Consider the following 20,719-nt stretch of genomic DNA (forward strand, 5'->3'; position numbering starts at 1 on the left):
TGAGGCAGTCCACGCGTGGTTCAACAACCCTATGCAGTTCTGGCAGAATCAATTCAACTTTGCTGTGTGGTGCGCTACAACGGGGTGTGGTGTGGCATTGACCGACACTCGGCGTGGACCGCTGAGTCAGTCTGTGTTCAAATTCCACGTGTACTACCAGGTCAGACGTATCCTTAAAGAGATCAGTGCCCCCCTCCCACAGGACAAAGCGTGGGACGCAACAAACAACCCATACGATAGACGGGCCTATGAACGTATTTGTAATGAATTCAAAATAAACCCGAAGACGGATTGGCGTTTGCCGGGGCCGAACCACGGGTTGGGTATTCCTTCTGATGGCGTGCGATCAGTGAAAGAACTCAGTGATCTTATACTGAAACAAGGTAAACTACGCCCGGACTTTGCTTTGTCGAGTAATGAATGGAGGGATGATCGTATGAACTTTAAAGGTGGTGTTGCTTTCACAGTCCAGAAAGTGGAGCAGTCAACCGCAGACGGGTGGAAAATGTTCATGCTGGACACGTCGAAAGGATTCACTCGTGCTGGTACAATACGCTTGAACGACTCGATTCGAACGTATGTGTGGTCGCTGTTGGGTGCGCAGTCGCAAACGCGTTCCAACATCATCGGTAAGGGAACTGCTTACGACGCTCAGAAACAATTCGTTGCCAACGTTGAGGATGCTATTAATTCTCCAGTTGATCTCCCGCGGGCCATCGAACGCTACCAAAACGTGTTAGAATACGCCAGATCGAAAGTTAACTACGTGTTCGGTGTGGGGCTGTATATGTCTCCGAGTGATATGCAACTGAGAGTAAAAAAAGTGGTGGGTTATAACAACAAAATAGTCATAGCCACGGCGGACCAAAAGTTGGGTATCAACCCCGATATTAACACCCCACATATCCCACACACCCAACCACGTGAAAAGGGTATAGTGGCGCCACCTCCGGAGCCTAAAGTTCAACCAACACCACAGGAGGTGGCCCCTCATATGCAGGTCTCCTATCAGCAGCATATTGATAATAAAACAGCCTTAGTGGTTGGTGGGGTAACTTTGGGACTTATTTGGTTAAAGATTTCTTAGCCGCTACGTACACCAGACCCGCCACGGCGACGATGGCTGCCCACAGGTTTTGACTGAGCCACATGGCAGTTTTAGACAGAGCGCTCAACAACCACGAGACGATGCTACCCAGGATGCCGGGAAGGGCTTCGGCGGCTTTACCAGCCAGTTTAGCTAGGCCTTCCCCGAGTTTTTTAATCCAGTCTTTAACACCCCCACCGCCACTTGGAGTTCCCCCACCGCCGGCAGGCCCCACAGGTGTTCCCCCTGTCAGTGACACCACCAAGGTTGATATGATGAAACCCAATGCAGTCAGAATGCTGGCGATGGTGATCCCTTGCTCCCGGAACAATATCCGAATCCTGTTGGCTAAAGTTGTATCTTCATTCAGTATTCTATCGATTGTTTCCCGAATGCGACTGATCTGGGATCGAAGATGTTCACGATTCGAGGAAGCGGCTTCCAATCGTGTACGTCTCTCGTCTTCTAAATCGCGTAGTCGTTCATTGATACGACTCTTCATATCATCGTCGTCAGTTTCGGTGAGTTTGGTTTTTTCCCTAGCGATGTGCTCGTCGATTTCGTTCAGTTTCCCCATGTTGTTCACGAGTTCTCCACGCACGCGTTTCACGGCTTCGTCTAAGCCGCGCAGTTCCCTTACCGGAAAGTCAAATCCCGGTAACGGTTTGTCCCAGTAGGTGCTCAACAGTTTTTCTATGCTGTCCGAGGCTTCTGTAGCACGCTCTGGCGTCATTTCATCTATAGTGGTGAGGTGGGATCTGGTAGCTTGCAGATCTTCTTTAACGGCCTTAGGTATTGCACCACCGTAATCAGGCATGTTTAGATGTTCATGGATAAATTCAACACCACCATTGCGGCTGGCTAGAGTTGACAAGGCCAGTGGTTTTTTATTGATCTTGTTAAAGAGGTCAACCTTTGGGGCAGACTTAAGACGTAGAACACCCTTTTTATCAATAAAAAAATTCTTATGGTATATACCCTGTGGTTCAACGTAGTTTTTATCACTTTTTAATCCTTCGTAATAATCATTTACCGTTGTTTCTAAAAGTTGTTGGCTCAATGGTGAACTAGTAAATGAGGTCTCCTGCACATCGGATGCCTGGGCACTAGCGCCCGGCATCTCATCCATAGGTATGTCTTCATCCATTAGTATTTAAATATATTTTATTTATATATAACAATGTACGGTAGAAAATTAGATCCTTTCAGAAGATTGAGAGAGCCATTAGGTGCCAGAGCCGTGCGACAGTCGGTGACCATCACCAACAATCCCAGCAAGATAGACCAGAACCAAACTCTGCTGGTTAGATTTCCAAACCTTGGTGAGAATGACCTCATTGTACCAGGCACTGTTCGACTGGCGTTCAATATCACGTTGACCTCCGACAACGACAAACGCGAGCTAGTGCGGAACGTGGGTCGAGCTATCATCAAGAAAACGACCGTCAAGATCAGCGGTAACGAGGTACTGAGCATCGATGACAGCGACGTGTTTCACTGCTACAAGGATCTCTGGAAAAGCGAGAGAGAACGAGTCAATGATGTGTACCAGGGTATCAGCAAATCAACCCGGGCGCGCATAGGATACGTCTTCACGACAGACCAACAAGACAAGCTATCGGACGGTGAAAAGGCCATCGCTCTAGCATACGGGAATCGATTCTGCGTGCCGCTCGACTTCGAGTTGCTCACGGGACACGCGCCGTTTTACCAGGCCGCACTGGGTGATAGGCTCGAATACGAGCTCACGTTTAACGACTATAGTAAAGTAGTGCGTACGCCGAACGGTGATGAGGCCAGTTATGCCATAGACAACATCTCTCTGGAGTTCGACATGGTCACTAGCCCGGAGCTGGCCAGGCAGGTTCGAAGCCAGTACTCTGGGAAGATGGCTATCCTATACGATCGCGTACTGAGGCATAGATCAGTCGTGCGAGACAAGAGCGACACTGTGTGGAATATCAACCTGAACGTGCCGGCGCGATCGATGAAAGGTATCCTGGTCGTCCCCGTGGAGGATTACGATCCATTCCGGAGGGACAGCGAGAAGTTTTTCAACCCCGAGATTGAAAAGGTGGAAGTGACCATCGAGGGCGTGCCCAACCAGCTGTTCAGTCATGGTATGAGACCACACCAGCAGTGGGATGAGATAAAAAAACTACCAGTGGGGGATTACATAACAAAGGACCTGGACCTCGGCTCCGTGCAGATCGGTGAATACCTGACCACCAAGTACGCCCTATGGTTGGACATGCGATCCACGGATGATGATAAACTGCACGGTAGCGGGCGTCGTATAGATAACGGCAGCGAAGGGATAACCATCCAGATTAATAAGAAGGCTCAAACCGCTGGTAAGTTGAAATTATATCTGTACGTTATTATGGACGCGCAACTTAATATAGACAATGGGAGATTCGTGCAAGCCATCTACTGATGGGGGGTACCCCCCCACACCCCCCAACAATAAACAAGACCCCCACACCCCCCGAGGGTACCCACCACTACCCACTGACCCACACTGCGCTATCATATGCGGGCAGACTGGCTGTGGGAAGACCGTTTTCGTGTTGGATATGTTGGAGGGTTACTACAAGGATGTGTTCGATAACATCGTTATCATGTGCCCTACTCTAGGCATGAATAAAACGTACGCGCGACCTTGGGTAATGACGGACCCGGACGTACACAAAATCGACCCTGGAACACGCCTGCAGGACTGGTTGAAAGCTCTTCACGAGAAATTTAAAGGGGAACCGACGCTGTTCATACTGGACGACTGCAGCGCTAATCGCGAGATAACAAAAAAGAGAGACATGCTATCGTACCTGGCCTTCTCCGGCCGGCATGCAAATCACAGCGTCTGGGTGCTAACGCAGAAGTTCAACTCGGTGTTGAAAGACCTCAGGGAGCAGACGCGATGGGTGGCCTTATTTCACTGCAAGGACAGGGATTCGTTCGAGGAGTGTTTGAGAGAGAACGATGTGATGAGTAAATTAGAACGGGAACGGGTAAAGAAACAGCTCGCTGAAACTAAACACGCTAAGCTCGTACTAAAGACCGACCAACCAGTAGCATATATAGTTTGCTAAGCAAAGCTAAGTAAAAGCTAAGCAAAGCTAAGCAAATGCTAAGCATATAGCTATGATATTTGAAGTATTTGTCGTGTGCAACTTAACTTTCATTTCTCTGTGTTTTGTTTGTATCGGGTATTATATAGTTAAAACTAAATCTTACTTGTTATATTATAAGATGGAGTGTGAGGAATTGCTCGAACAATTGTCTGTGGAGGGTTCCCCAACTGGGGATTCCCCCAAGCGAGAGAAACTGGTGGCGTTGGCTGTTGGCGGTAAAGCCAAACATTACTTTGGAGACTACACTCCAGATAAAATTAACAAAATGTCAGCCGAAGAAATCGATAAGCTGTACGCTAGATACGAGGCCCGGCTCGGAGCAGAAATGACAAAGACAATAGGATCGGCTATGACCCAGATATACACCGGTATTGTATCACAATTCCTTCCCATTCCACCAGAGCGCCGACTTTACCTGTGGGAGGACCTAGATAAAGACCCTTTTATCGAACACGCCGTGAGCTCTATCAGCTGCGGGCTGTACCACAAATATGGTATGTTGTTGGCTCCAGTGACGGCGGCGATTATCACGGCAAAACATTGCCAATTTGAGAGAAAGAATAATAATAATAGTATAGATGGATGCTGCACAGGAAACCCCAGTGGAGGTACCCCCAACAGTGATGGAGGAGACCCCACCCCCAACAGTGACCCCTTCAGTGGAGGTACCTCCAACAGTAACCAGACAGAAGAATCCTAAGAGAGTAGCTGCCGGTAAAAAACGGTGGTGTAACCAACATAAAGTGACCAACCCAACCCGACTGTTGTTGGCTGTAGGCGTAACTGCTGCCGTGGTTATAACATGGTTATACACCTCCCACAGTGAGCCACAACCCAACAGTGAGGTAACCCCCAACAGTGGGGGTATGGGGGTATCCCCCAACAATGGGGGTGTGGGGGTATCCCCCACGGTAGATCCGCATATCATGTTATAATTTAAAATATTTTATATCATATACATAATGTCTGAGGGGAAAACGTTCATCAACGACGCATACCACGCCACAGTGGTAGCCAGTTTAGCAGTAGGGTACGCTCGGTTGACTAAAATGGTGCTTAAACAACCAACTATCAAGCTAGATTTCAACCTGCAGGATATGGGTATGCTCATAATGAACCTTGGTATGGCGATGGCCACAAAAGACATCCTAGTAAAACAAGGAATAATACCTGATAATATAATGAAATAAATATAGGGATGGCCACGATAGCTATGATGGTTGGTGGGGCGTTAGTGAATGCCCTGGCATTTTCCGGGAGTAATTTCCTCTTCTCGAAACTACGAGATGATCACGCGGCTGAAATACAGGAAGAAAGGAAGCGACACGATCTCGCTACTGAGAAATTACAAAGAGCACAGGCTGAGTACGCTAAAAAACGCCTCCAGAGGATCGATTTTATTAACGAACAACTCACGCGTGAAAACCATGCCGTTCAAACATTCAACGATGTTGATGAAGCAATGAAAGAATACTATCTACTAACTGGTAAACGATTGGAAGCGCTCAATAAACCCACACTCGCTCAGTACTACACACCATCCAAGGGACAAATGAATCGTGAACTGGGCTTCATAGTGTTGGGTATAGCAGCTACTGCGTTGGTTGCTAAGCAATTAAACTAAAATACCTATATAAGTAAACATGAGACCCGCTCCATACCGATGCGAATATATACTTATGGGGAAGACCGAGGCCTGTGGTAGGAAATGCAGGAATCAGGGGTTCTGTTGTTTCCATATGGGAAGTCCTAACTACACGTGTTCTGTGTGTGGTATCGGGGTTAAAGGACACTACTGTCTATGTAAAGCTCACGGAGCGAACGTAGTCAGACATCAACTCATATACGAGAATAAAAAAGGCTACATAAAAGAACGTAGGCGACTGCTCAAGATAGACTCCAATTAGAGATTATACACACCTACGTATAGCTATGTCTGTGGAAAACATATTCAAATATGAACTGGCCTTATGGGGCAGCTTCAGATTTAAGATAATAGTGGACGTGGTATGGATTAAAGAGGGTGTTAAGTATACTCACCCCTTCGAATGGGAGCGGGATATCGCGTCTCAATACCATATAGAACGTTTTTCGAGTATAAGTGAATACAAGGAATACTATACCCAAGGCGAGTACTGGATTGAAACAGCCACACTATATATTTTACCAGGTACGTGGGACGATTTGACAGAATGTCTAGAATTGTACCCGGCCACCAGAAAATATTTTTTAAGAGTTACCTCCCCTTACTGTGAACCAATTAGACATTAGTTCTCTTAGGTGTAAACACGATGTCTACTGTGCGCGAGCTCAAGCGGGCCGCAAAGCAGAGAGGTGTGATCGGGTATTCTAGAATGCGGAAGCCAGCATTGTTGAGATTACTAGGTTTAGAAGTCCCTCCTACGGTAAAACAGTTAAAAGCTCAAGCGAAACAGCTTGGATACACGGGTTATTCAAAACTGGGGAAAGCCGGGTTAACCACATTGTTATCACATGCCCCAGTAGCACGTCCAACTGTAAAACAACTGAAAGCCGAGGCACACGATTTGGGTTTAGGCGGGTATTCTCGTATGAGAAAACCACAGCTCGTAGAATTATTACGACAGAATAGAGCTATTGACCTACAGTTTGTGCGCACTGAGCACGCCGTAGGCAATTATTTGAGAGGTTGGCGCATGCACATTGATAGAAACATAGACATTACAGATATTAAGCCTCTGATAGCTGATAAGGTCAACCAGGAACTAAATAATCTAGGAAGTATCAAGTTTCAGATCACAGTGAAAATGTCACTCGATAAGCAGGTTGGGAGTACCACTGAGTATGTTCAACCTTACTTCCGAGGTAAACAAGAGGTCGTCACACATACAGAGACCATTGACACATCAATCGATAATAGTTTTCAGCAGATACGAGAATACCTAGAACGCTACACACACATGGGGTCCGGGTGGGCTGTAGATAAAATCGATAATGTCTATCTAGATATAGCTAAATACGTGCCGTTCAGAGGTGGGTCATACCTAGCCTTGCCTCCCTACTATAAGAACAAACAAGCCATAGTAAACGTTAAGAATAGAGGAAACGATTGCTTGAGGTTATCTATCAGGTCAGCCTTATTTCCAGCTGCCACTAATCCGAACAGGCCTTCTAATTATCCACAGGACGATGGGCTCAACTGGGATGGTATAGATGAACCCACCCCCATATCTCAGATCACTAAAGTAGAAAAACAGAATAATCTGGCTATAAATGTCTTTGGACACGAAGGTAATACAACAATAATACACAGGGTCAGCCCTGTGAAGGATTGTCAAGTTATTAATTTATTCATGATTCAAAAAGGTGAAACGTATCACTACACGTGGATAAAACATCTCAGCCGGTTGTTGCACGACCAGTCGAAACACGTTGGGGAAAAACACTTTTGTGTACGATGCCTACACTGTTTCAGTCGGGCTGATTTATTAGAATCCCACCTGGAGGATTGCCAAGGTGTTGGGCAGACGGCCATACGAGTCGACATGCCTAAGGAAGGTGAAAATATCCTAAAATTCGACAATCACAAGAATCAAATGTCTGTGCCTTATATCATATACGCCGACTTCGAAGCCTTAATTGTAGGGGAATCATCCACTAGTGGGAGTTTCACACACAAAACACAAGAGCATAAAGCCTGTTCGTTTGGATACATTGTCGTCCGTTGTGACGGGGAAACGAAAGCTCCGGTAGTGTATAGGGGCCCTGACGCGGCTGAAAGGTTTCTAAAGTGTTTGCAGGAGGAAGAAAAAATTATTAGGAATGCATTGTATAGAATCGCTCCCATGCGTATGACCCGAGTCGACAGGCTAGCTCACGCTAGTAGCACTAACTGTCACGTGTGCGACTCGCCACTTAACGGTGATTCGGTGAGAGATCACTGCCACATAACTGGTAAGTATAGAGGCGCCGCTCACAACGCGTGCAACCTCAAGCTTAAAATCAATCCTAAGACAATAAACATCCCCGTTGTCTTTCACAACTTGAGAGGATACGACTCTCACTTGATCATGCAGGCCATCGCGAAAATCGATGGTAATATATCGTGCATCCCAAACAACATGGAGAGATACATCTCCTTCAGCTTAAACGGACTTAGGTTCATTGACTCGTTTCAATTCCTCCTGTCGTCACTCGACAGTCTGGTCAAGGCCAACAATACCTTCCCTATCACAGATGGATACACAGACGCCGAGACTAGACACCTGCTCATGAGGAAGGGTGTATATCCATATGAGTACATGGATAGTTGGGCTAAGTTCACAGAGACCAGACTACCTCCTATCGACTGCTTTTATAGCAAGCTGAATGAAGCGCCCGTCTCACGAGACGATTACTCACACGCGATTAACGTATGGAATAAACTGGGTTGTAAGAACCTTGGTGATTATCATGACCTGTACTTGAGGACAGATGTACTGCTGTTAGCCGACGTGTTCGAGACGTTTCGGCAAACATGTTTCAAGCAGTATAAACTCGACCCCGCATGGTATTACACCAGCCCAGGTCTGTCGTGGGACGCCTTGCTTAAAAAGACAGGAGTTAATTTGGAATTGCTCACAGATTATGACATGCACCTATTCATTGAGAAAGGCTTGCGAGGTGGGATTTCCATGGCATCCAAACGATACGCGAAAGCAAATAATCAATACGTGAAAGGTTACGATCCTAACAAACCAACCAATCACATTCTCTACCTCGACGCAAATAACCTGTACGGCTGGGCCATGAGCCAGTATCTACCTACAGGAGGATTCGAATGGGTACCAAACGTTGATGTTATGAGTATTGCACCAGATTCGAACAAAGGGTATATCCTCGAAGTTGACTTAGAGTATCCCAAGGCATTACACGCATCGCACAACAGCTATCCCCTTGCACCCGAACGTATGAAGGTTAACACAGACTGGATGTCTGAGTACCAACATAACTTGTCAGGTGGTCGTGTGGCGGACGTTGAAAAACTCGTGCCTAACTTAATGAATAAGACCAAGTACATCGTTCACTATCGCAACCTACAGCTGTACCTGTCATTGGGTATGAGGCTGACCAAAATACACAGGGTGCTCATGTTCAACCAGAGCCCATGGATGGAGCCCTACATCAGAATGAACACAGACCTACGAAAAAAAGCCACCAGTGATTTTGAGAAAAATCTCTACAAGCTCATGAACAACTCGGTGTTCGGTAAGACTATGGAAAACCTGAGGAAACGCGTAACCGTGAAACTGGTTAGATCTAGTGAGGAAGACAAGCTCAGGAAATTGATAGCCAGTCCGGCATTCAACCGTAATAAAATATTCACAGACGACCTAGTTGCCATACACATGAAGAAAAGCCACATAAAATTCAACCGACCTGTTTACGTTGGGATGAGTATCCTCGATTTATCCAAACACCTGATGTACGACTTTTACTACAACGAGCTCAAGAAACAGTACGGCGACAGGTGCGAAGTGCTGTACACTGACACGGATTCCCTGCTGATGGAGATTCGAACTGAGGACGTGTACGAGGACATGAAAAAACACATCGATTTATACGACACCAGCGACTATCCTAAGACCCATACTATACACAGCACGGTAAATAAAAAGGTCCTAGGTAAGATGAAGGACGAGTGTGCTGGCACGCCAATAGCTGAGTACATAGGTTTGAGGCCTAAGATGTACTCCATATTGAAAGCCGACAATAGTGAGATCCGAAAAGCTAAAGGGGTTAAGAAGTATGTGGTGAAACAACACATCAAACACGCCAGATTCAAGGAGGCTCTGTTCAAGACCCGTACCTTTAGGCATAAGATGAACACACTTAGAAGTGATGGACATAAGATATACGGACTGACTATAAACAAGACGTCCCTATCGCCTATGGACACGAAACGTTGGATAGCTATTGATGGTATAAACACATACGCGTATGGACATGAAAAAATTTGAGGCTATTTATTACAGCCCGCGTGGATATTGGAAAGGAGCTAGCGCAGTAGATAAGCTATCTAAAATGGCACGAGTATCACCAGAGAAAGCCAAAGCGTGGCTTGAAAAACAAGCCCTGTGGCAGATCTATTTGCCGGCGCCACGCTACGTACCTAGAAGGAGTTTCGGAATTAACATACCTAATAGCATTCACCAGGCAGACCTACTGTTCCTACCTCATGATAAGAGGTACAAGTATGCCTTAACCGTAGTGGACGTAGCCAGTCGTTACAAGGAAGCCGAACCCTTGACCACGAAAGATTCAGCCAAAGTAGCCAAAGGATTAGAACGCATATACAAACGCAGCCCGCTGACTTGGCCAACAGAGCTGCAAGTTGATCCAGGACGGGAGTTCATGGGTGCTGTTTCACAACTGCTAGCCAAACACGATACAAAAGTCAGACGTGGCACGGCCGGAGCCCATCGCAGCCAAGCTATAGTTGAGAGATTTAATAGGACTTTGGCTGAGCGCTTGTTCGGCCATCAATATGCTAGGGAAATGACAACCACTGGAAAACGATCGACTGAATGGGTAGCGAGGTTACCCGAGGTGGTGTCGGCAATCAACCATGAAGTAACCCGGCTCACTGGTAAGAAACCGGCAGACGCTATCAAACTAAAATCAGTGTTAGCAGAGTCGTCTGCTCTATTGCGTGGAAAGGAGAAACAGATACCAGATAGGGCCCTAGTGAGGTATCTATACCAGCCGGGGGAACACGAGGGCGATAGCCGTAAGCGAGCCACCGATCCTATATGGTCAGTCAAAACTTACAACATAGATAAAGTGGATATGAAAGCCGACGAACCTAACTTGTACTACTTGAGGGATGGGCCGGGTAGGGGGTTTGTAAGAGAAGAATTATTGATCGTACCGTACGGCACAGTGTTACCGCCTGCCAAGTCACGGTAAACGTGATGGCGTGGCTTTGTAGTAGGGGCAATAGTAGCAAGAGCTAATAGTCCCACCAAAGCCTCATTTAGTAAATGAGGCTTTTTAGAGGGGTTTTTGAAAAGTGTTTTCGGACTATCATTCCCTATACTACTTGAATAATCTGCGAATCAAATTCGATGTTTAAGCAACAGTAAAAATCCCCAAAAAGATTAATTTCATCTCAGGTATAATTAGACCAATATCTACCTTACAAGATTAGGTTACAAATGCAAGAAAGGCCAGTTACAGGCAATATAATCATGAGTGGGGGAGTGAGTTTATTTCAAGAGGTACTCAGCAATATTCCAGCTGTACTGCGGTCTGTAAATAATCAAATCTGGACCACCCAGTCCACAGATCTACAACATGAGTGAGTGAGTGAGTTTAGTTTTACGCCGCTTTTAGCAATACTCCAGCAATATCACGGTGGGGTTCACACATTGTCTACAACATTAACACTGATCTATGCACCTGAGATATGTCAACTCCGTCAGTCAGCAATGTAACAAGGCTGTAGATAATGCTCATATGACTATAGCTGAACATCTAAATTCTGCAATAACTGACACTGTTAAGTATTGTAAACATCAAACAAATCAATGTCAACCTTTTTTCTTTACACAAGTTAATATTGGCATTGTATGAGTGTTAGGTTAAATTCAAATTTATGTAATAACTATATTTGACATAAGACACATTTTCTATTGCATGTTAATTAGGGAATAACTGTTCTGTGTTTGACGAACTGGGAACGTATACTGGTGGTCATAGTCACAAATTTAGTTATACCAGTGACACTTAAGAGCTTGGATGATTGGTGTACATTATGTATACTACCAATATGCATTACGTATAGAACTATGTTTTATGTTTGAATGTGGTAATAGTTATTTCTTATCATGTAAATTCTTATTGCTCATGGAGATTACACAAACAATGCTGTTCAATAACTGCAACACGTGTCGTTGTAAACCATTGTTAACATAGGTGCAGGAGGGCAACACATAAACTTGGCTTGGTCTTTCAAGGTTGAAACTTGTCACAGTGCACACTGAGTCAGGAAACCTACCAGAAGTAAGAACATGGACTGTTGCTTACATCATTTCAAAATGAGAGTTATCTCCCCTCACAACAGAAAGATTGCCCATTACATGTACACCTTGACGTTCAATATATCCTGACGGTAAGCTAAATTGGTGTTTGGAGAAGTTTCTTTGCTATGGTCAAGGGTACCAATTGATACAATTAAAAATATGGGTTGTGATATTTATTTCCAAGTGTATGTCCATCTACTTTTTTAACGATAATTCTAAACATTTTGGAGTTTATTTTCATCTACCATTGAGAGTCTAAGTTCATTAATTAAAAGGCATAGACTACATGATGCAAGACCCTAGCTATTGTCCATATGTTCCCAATTTGTGAAAAAAAAGAATATAATTGCTAGTCAAATCATCACATACCATGGAAAACTTTATCTCAAATTGAAATTATAAACTAAAGGGTAGCTTTGATAATTCACTAATGACTGAGAAAGGATGATGGGCTTGACCAAAAATAGCTTCAGGAAACGTTTTTGCAGTAATGACATAGAGGATGAGTATTATGTTAGCATGGTTTTGTCATAAGTATTTGACATTTAGACGTTGCTATTTTTTTTTTTCCAGCATACTACATTGGCAATATAAGGTTGTAATTCTATGGCTGTGTTAGAATTGCTTACAGAATAGCATAAGTGAACTTTATGGTTATAAACCAAAGATATCTAACTTCAGGTAAAGTTAATCTGCTTATTAGAGATACACACACAGCATAATACACACTCAGAAATAAGTCAAAAGATGCTTTTTTAAAAAAAGACAAAAATGGGAGAGTGACAAAACAGTTGCAAGGACAGAGTCGTTCCATGACTATAAGCAAGTGGACTATCATATCAAATGGGCTTTATCCAACTATAGGTGTACACACATTTTTGACTCGCAAAATTAGGAAAATGGTATCTGCAACGTGTATGGCTATCAACAGTAAATCAGAAGTACATGTGATTTGCCTGAATAAAGTCTTTGAGTCCAAAGCTTCAAACAATATTACAATGTTTTCAAACTACAGTAGCTACAGCTTCAGCAGCTACAGCTTCAGCAGCTACAGCTACAGCAGCTACAGCTTCAGCAACAGCTTCAGCAGCTACAGCTTCAGCAGCTACAGCTACAGCAGCAGTAGCTACAGCTACAGTAGCTACAGCTTCAGCAGCTACAGCTTCAGTAGCTACAGCTTCAGCAGCTACAGCTACAGCAGCTACAGCTTCAGCAGCTACAGCTACAGCAGCTACAGCTTCAGCAGCTACAGCTACAGTAGCTACAGAGGCATGAAGATGCAGCAATTATGGTTACTATGTCATATTAAAATTGTACCTAGGTGTTAGAGCCACACATAGAGTTTGCAGGATGTATGGTTACAGGTCCATAATAGGACAGTAAGACCAGCGAATTATCTGAAGCGGTTCCACATAGTGAGTCCAAAGAAATAGTACAATGTTGTCAAGGAGAAGGCAGTGTATAGCAGCTAACTGTGACAATTATACACAAACGCCCAGACACTGTATTAACATTCTGATTAAGATTGTACAGGTGGACTAGTCAGTTTAATATATCTAGATTGTTTACATAGAGAGGTAACACAAATAAAAGACGATATAACTGAAATCTATGTGTACTTACTGACTTAACGTTAACGTTCTGTGAGTGGTGACCATTTTTTTCAAAGGCATTATATTTGTTATTCTTTCAAGCAATAAACCTTTCAATGGCATAAACCTGTTTGATGTTATTTATAAGGTTATCGATCAATAGGGTGTTGCCCTTTAGACTGCATAGAAAATATGTGACTTTTGCTCAGTAAGATTAAGTGATTCAACAGGATCTATTGGTCAGGATAGAGAAAGAGAATTGCATTGGAATCTAAGGTTATATCCATATTAATGTTGGTATACAAAAATAACTCCAAACTCTTCCAAAACTGCTTTCCATGTTCACATTGAAGGAAAACATGAGCAAAGTCTTCCCGGTTTGTTTTACAAAATGTGCATATATATTCGTTTACTAGGTTCATAGCCTTTAATTTCTTTTTGATGTAAACTATGTGATGCAGAAATTGAAATTGAAATTCCAAAAGTTTTACATTTCTTGTACAACACCTGGACTGGAGAAATATATTTTTCCAATGTGGAGTAGTGAGACTGAAGTTTTCCGCCCATTTTTCACACACTGTGGGACACGTATTAGTGGTAATGATATTGTCATAAAAACATCTGAAGCCATTTCCAGGCTAAGCAAATCAAGTAAACTGTTTCGAATAGTCAAGTTGGAGTTAATCATACAAGTTTGCTGGTTGATACACTGTTTCCAATTAGGGGAAAGCTACATGATCTAAGAAAGTTCTTCAGATATTATATAAGTTTTTCAATTCACTAAAAGTCATTAAGCCTCTTGAGTTACATATGTCCCTAACACAATGCAACCCTTTGTCATACCAATTATGTATAAAGAAAGTGTTATCTTTCAAGTGATGATTCAAACAAAGAGGTTGAGATAAGATGTAATCAATGTTATCGGGATATTCTTTCTTGATTCTTAAATAGATTGATCAGGCATCCAATACAGATCTCCAATAGGGGTTTCTACATTCATTTCGATAATGATATTAGTTCCCAATGAAGAGATTTCAGATAAGGAAAACTGGCTTGGGTTCTTAAAGTTGGTAATTTTGGTAGCATTTTCTTAAATGAGAAAGTTTCAAAGTTTGAATAAACGAACTTGCAACAATCATTCTTAGGCCGCCTTCATCATATTTCTAATCATATCAGTCCTTTTCATTTTGTCCCTTTTCCCATTCCATAAAAATTTTTCTTAAATATTTGATTTAGTTCCTTAGAGTAGGTAAGGCTATGAATCTATGAACTATGGTAGATAGAGCCGAACATTTAATACCTGTAATTTTTGCCAATCAGCGTCAGTGATCTACATTTCCATGAAGCAAGTATTCTATTTATGGTTTCAATTCTCTTTCTTGTGTTTATGACCCAGAGGTCTTGCAAGTTAGCATTGAGGGAAATGCCAAGAACTTCAATGCTGCCTATATGCCAATTGAGTTCTAAGTTTTGACAGAGTTTAATGTTTTTGCTAGCCATAACGCCTATCCAAGTAGGCAATTTTTGTTTTCTCAATATTCATTTTGGGGCCAGACATTTCATAAAAGGTGTATAACGTTTTTTTTTATCTAGCTCATGTAAGAATGTCAAGTTTTGATTGGTCCACTTGACTCTGATAAAATACCATGTACATCCCTCACGATTTGCGAGCGGGAGTATAAAAGTCGTGTACTCCCGCTACGAAAGTCATATCACCCTGCTACACCTCGATGACGACGCAAAGTTAGAAAAGCGTGCACTGACAAGCATTTAGTAACGCGCGGATCATTGAGGTCAAACAATCAGCTGGTTTCAAGATGGCCGCAAGTCGATTTGATGAGCGTTGTTTTGTTTTGATTTAGTGAAAACATTCAGCTAGATAAATTCGTTATCACATCGTGTCTCGGGAAATACGGGGTTTTATCATAAAAACCCTGTATTTCCCTCTACACAATGTGATAACTTATATAACGTTTCATTTTTAAACTTGATTCAGATCCGTCGAGAAAAAGTTGGGTATCGTCTGCATATTGTCCTAAGACATGTTCTTGCCCATTCAAAATGATGCCTTTGTTTTGCCTAATCAAACAGTCCAAAATTTCAGCCACAAATAATAAGAGATACGGGGATATAGGGTCCACTTGTCTACAGCCATGTTCATTATAGAATGGTGAGGATAAATGGCCATTTTGTATAGCATAAGTGCTGGCTTTACTAGACAGGACTGGGATCCATTTTCTAAATTTTATACCAAAGCCGAATTTTTCTAGCACTAGCAAAATGAAGTCTTCAGAAACAGTATCAAACGGTTTTTCAATTCAATTAAATGTAGCAGACCACTTTTGCTTTTTTCCTTCGTTTCAAATATAATATAAAAAAGCATCAGCCCGGGATGAATCCTGTTTGATTTTCATGAATAAGTTAGACAGAATTTTCTTAATCCTTATAGTTACACATGTACTGATAATCTTATATAAAGAATTTATGAGTGAAATGGGCCTCCAGTTTTTCCAAAATTTCCTATTTTTGTTAGCTTTAGGAATACAAGTAATAACCCCTCTATTCAATGTAATTCAAAAACTGCTTTTATATACCTGAAGACCTAAACTTTCAGTTCCTTCCAAAATATTTAAAGACATCTATTGGAAATCCATCCAGTCCCATAGATTTGTTGTTTTTCATTGATTTCACCGCAAAAGATATTTCTTTTAAATAAAATGTTCTTGCAAAGTTTAACTCGTTTGGCTATCCAGGATGGGACTGAAATATTATTCAAAATATTTCTGGTATCCACAGCAGTGACATCCGAAGATTTATATATATTTTCATCGAAGGATTTTTGTTTTATTGATTGCTTCTTGACCATCAAAAATTTCCTCTCCAGTGTCTTTAATAAGAAAATAAATTAGTTTACTGGTATATTGGTGGTTTTCAAGGTCACAAAAATATCTTGTGGGCTTTTCTCCTTCTTCGTACCACAGTGATCTAGTTCTAAAATCAAGAGCCTTCGTGTATTTTTGTTTAATATTTACAAATTTCAGTTTCGCTGATGATAATTCAGCAAGATCTTCATTGATTGCTTGAAAATTGTTCCTTATTTTGTCTTCCTTTACTTTAATTTAGTTTTCCAATTCTAATGTGTCAGTATTTTTAATTTTTTTTGACAGGTAGCATAAGAGATAGTTTTGCCTCTGACCTCCTTGAGGAATGCCTCCAGAAATAGTGGGTCACTGATAGTAAGTTCTAAGTTTTGCTCTTCGATATCCTTAAGATCTTCTAGACAATAACAATTCTTAGCATATTCTAGCATAGTTTCTGGAAGAAATTCGTTTACGATGTCTGTATATTCTTTGATTCTCAAAAGCAATGTGTTGAATTACCAGTACCCCTTTCCTCGCTTCTTACTCAAAGAGTTAGAAAGGTTAATGTAATGGCCGAGTGATCAGATTTATATCTTGGTTGAATGTCTGCTGAGACTGTGAGGTTAGCTATGTCTCTAGAGACTACAGAAAATCAAGTCTTGACCGTTGTCTAGGTTTTGTTTTCCACCAGGTGTATTTCCTTTCTAAAGCATTGAGTTCTCTCCACATGTCTACCAAGTAATTTTTTTCAGATTCACCGACCACTTCACAACAGGCTTTAGGGTTATTAATATTTTTATAATTTTCAAAATCAATTGATGGATTTAGTACCAAGTTCCAGTCTCCATAGATGACTATGGACTCATTTTTTAAGTTGTCCATATCAGCAAACAATTTTTTTGTAAAAGGTGGGGTTGTCTGAATTAGGGCCTTATAGATTAACAAGCATAAGTTTTATACAATCAATAGTTATGTCAGCTAAGATAAAATTACCCTGATCATCTTTCTTGAATTTATGGATACTAATCTGTGTTCTTATTAGATAAAATAGCTACTCCTCTGGCATTCAACTTAAACGGTGCAATAACACTCTTGAGACTCCACTCATTCCTCAAAATACAATCTACCTCTTGAGAGATATGAATGTCTTAAAGGCAAATAACAGAGAACATTCTTCTTCTCCAAATGTTCATAACTTCCTTACATTTCTATTTCTCAACAAGGCCTCTACAGTTTAAAGAAGCTATCTTGATGTTGTTACTGACTGAACCTGCATCAGTAAAGTTGGATATACCCAGAGGTGAACATTGTCTCCACAGAGGTGAACATTGTCTCCACAGAGGTGAACATTGTCTCCACAGAGGTGAACATTGTCTCCCCAGAGGTGAACATTGTCTCCCCAGAGGTGAACATTGTCTCCCCAGAGATGAACATTGTCTCCCCAGAGGTGAACATTGTCTCCCCAGAGGTGAACATTGTCTCCCCAGAGGTGAACATTGTCTCCCCAGAGGTGAACATTGTCTCCACAGAGGTGAACATTGTCTCCACAGAGGAGAACATTGTCTCCACAGAGGTGAACATTGTCTCCCCAGAGGAGAACATTGTCTCCCCAGAGGTGAACATTGTCTCCCCAGAGGTGAACATTGTCTCCCCAGAGGTGAACATTGTCTCCCCAGAGATGAACATTGTCTCCCCAGAGGTGAACATTGTCTCCCCAGAGGTGAACATTGTCTCCACAGAGGTGAACATTGTCTCCACAGAGGTGAACATTGTCTCCCCAGAGGTGAACATTGTCTCCCCAGAGGTGAACACTGTCTCCCCAGAGATGAACACTGTCTCCCCAGAGGTGAACATTGTCTCCCCAGAGGTGAACACTGTCTCCCCAGAGGTGAACACTGTCTCCCCAGAGGTGAACACTGTCTCCACAGAGGTGAACATTGTCTCCACAGAGGTGAACATTGTCTCCACAGAGGTGAACATTGTCTCCACAGAGGTGAACATTGTCTCCCCAGAGGTGAACATTGTCTCCACAGAGGTGAACATTGTCTCCACAGAGGAGAACATTGTCTCCACAGAGGAGAACATTGTCTCCACAGAGGTGAACATTGTCTCCACAGAGGTGAACATTGTCTCCACAGAGGTGAACATTGTCTCCACAGAGGTGAACATTTGTCTCCACAGAGGTGAACATTGTCTCCACAGAGGTGAACATTGTCTCCACAGAGGTGAACATTGTCTCCCCAGAGGTGAACATTGTCTCCACAGAGGTGAACATTGTCTCCACAGAGGTGAACATTGTCTCCACAGAGGTGAACATTGTCTCCACAGAGGTGAACATTGTCTCCACAGAGGTGAACATTGTCTCCACAGAGGTGAACATTGTCTCCACAGAGGTGAACATTGTCTCCACAGAGGTGAACATTGTCTCCACAGAGGTGAACATTGTCTCCACAGAGGTGAACATTGTCTCCACAGAGGTGAACATTGTCTCCACAGAGGTGAACATTGTCTCCACAGAGGTGAACATTGTCTCCACAGAGGTGAACATTGTCTCCCCAGAGGTGAACATTGTCTCCCCAGAGGTGAACATTGTCTCCACAGATGTGAACATTGTCTCCACAGAGGTGAACATTGTCTCCACAGATGATGAAGCATATCAATCTTTCACAAACCAAAGTTGACGTATTAACCTTGAACTGAGCCATATTTGCTCATCATATATTTCAGGTAAAAACCCATATAACTTGAAATATCCCATCCTCGATATCTCCAGGGTATATGTTCTGATAAGTCTCCACTATACCCTGGCTCTGCCCGATAAATTTATTACTTCCCTTTGCTGGCTCCGCCTTCTCACAGTAACCAATCAGCTAGGCCGCCGTTATAACCGACCTTGCCATTGTCAACAAAGGTAGCAGTCGCAACTGCGAAGGTTTGCTCGCAGTGCGTCCCAGACTTTAGGGAAATCATACAAACAAATTGACAGGTCCGAAACTTTAAAACAACATATGCAAGAACGCCTTCTACCTCTTCCAGAGAACCTCTGCATGGTTTCTGTTGCCAAGTATAATCGGTTAGATAATTAAAAAACGAAAGTGAGTTGTGATTGGTTCGCTTAACTTCCCAGCGTAGACACCTGACTGGATCAAAAGACAGTCAAGGGAGGTAATAAATTTATCTGGCAGAGCCGTAGATGCGTCCAGAGTATAGTGGAGACTTATTGGAACGTATACCCTGGAGATATCGAGGATGGAAATATCCATGAATGTTTATTTTCCTTTTAATGTTATTTTTTGTTCCATAAGGACTTTGTAAGGAGACTGGGGTTTAGTTGTTATCCTATTTAAGGAATAAACCAAATCAAACCCAGACACAGTGATTAGGAGGCACATGGACACTTGCTTGGAGTATGGTGACTATGTGTAACATTCTACACACTGAAAATGAGTCAATGAAATAACATTTCATCTACTGAATATAGATATAGATATCTATATGTGTACATTTCCTTGTGTACATTTCTCCTTATAAATGCAATCAATATAATGCATCAATTACAACTTTGCAGATTCTGATACCTTCTGGTATGTACTTACCGAAACAAATTATCAAAAACGAAAATTCTACCTAAAAAGTTGAAAAAAAAACACGATTAAAAAAGGCAGCAAAATCAGTGTTCAAACGATTCACTAATTTTCCCCCTGCACTGGGGGGAAAAGCTGTTTCAACAGCTATGCTGCACTGCACCCGTAATACATGCACAGTGAATAGGTTCATGGTGTTTGAAAAAGTTTGCATGCCTAGAGTGTGAGGTCGTGAGCAGTAGTCTGATGTAGGTTGTGTACACAAACAAGTAAATAGTCTTCTTGTTACCTGAAAAATCCATGTTGATTGTGATAAGCAGCCTCAGTCACAGAGAAATCTCAGTGTTTGGTTTACTGACACCTATATGTCTGCTTGCCTGTCTGCTAATGACAATATGCCATGCACAACTTCAATCACT

At 42.5% G+C, this 20,719-nt stretch overlaps 2 protein-coding genes across 3 annotated transcripts in view; one reads left to right on the forward strand and one right to left on the reverse strand.

Annotated features, from left to right (window-relative positions):
- Window positions 1-20,719, reverse strand: part of LOC137297606 (serine-rich adhesin for platelets-like) — a 169,885-nt gene that overhangs the window by 147,923 nt on the left and 1,243 nt on the right. The gene's annotated exons all lie outside the window — the stretch shown is intronic.
- On the forward strand, window positions 13,262-19,397 carry LOC137298583 (zonadhesin-like). Its single transcript, XM_067830880.1, has 3 exons — window positions 13,262-13,520; window positions 18,036-18,899; window positions 18,982-19,397. The coding sequence occupies exons 1-3, from the start codon at window positions 13,262-13,264 to the stop codon at window positions 19,395-19,397; spliced, it is 1,539 nt and encodes a 512-aa protein (XP_067686981.1).

Source organism: Haliotis asinina, chromosome 10 (assembly GCF_037392515.1).
Source record: "Haliotis asinina isolate JCU_RB_2024 chromosome 10, JCU_Hal_asi_v2, whole genome shotgun sequence".
Taxonomy (NCBI): Eukaryota; Metazoa; Mollusca; class Gastropoda; order Lepetellida; family Haliotidae; genus Haliotis; species Haliotis asinina.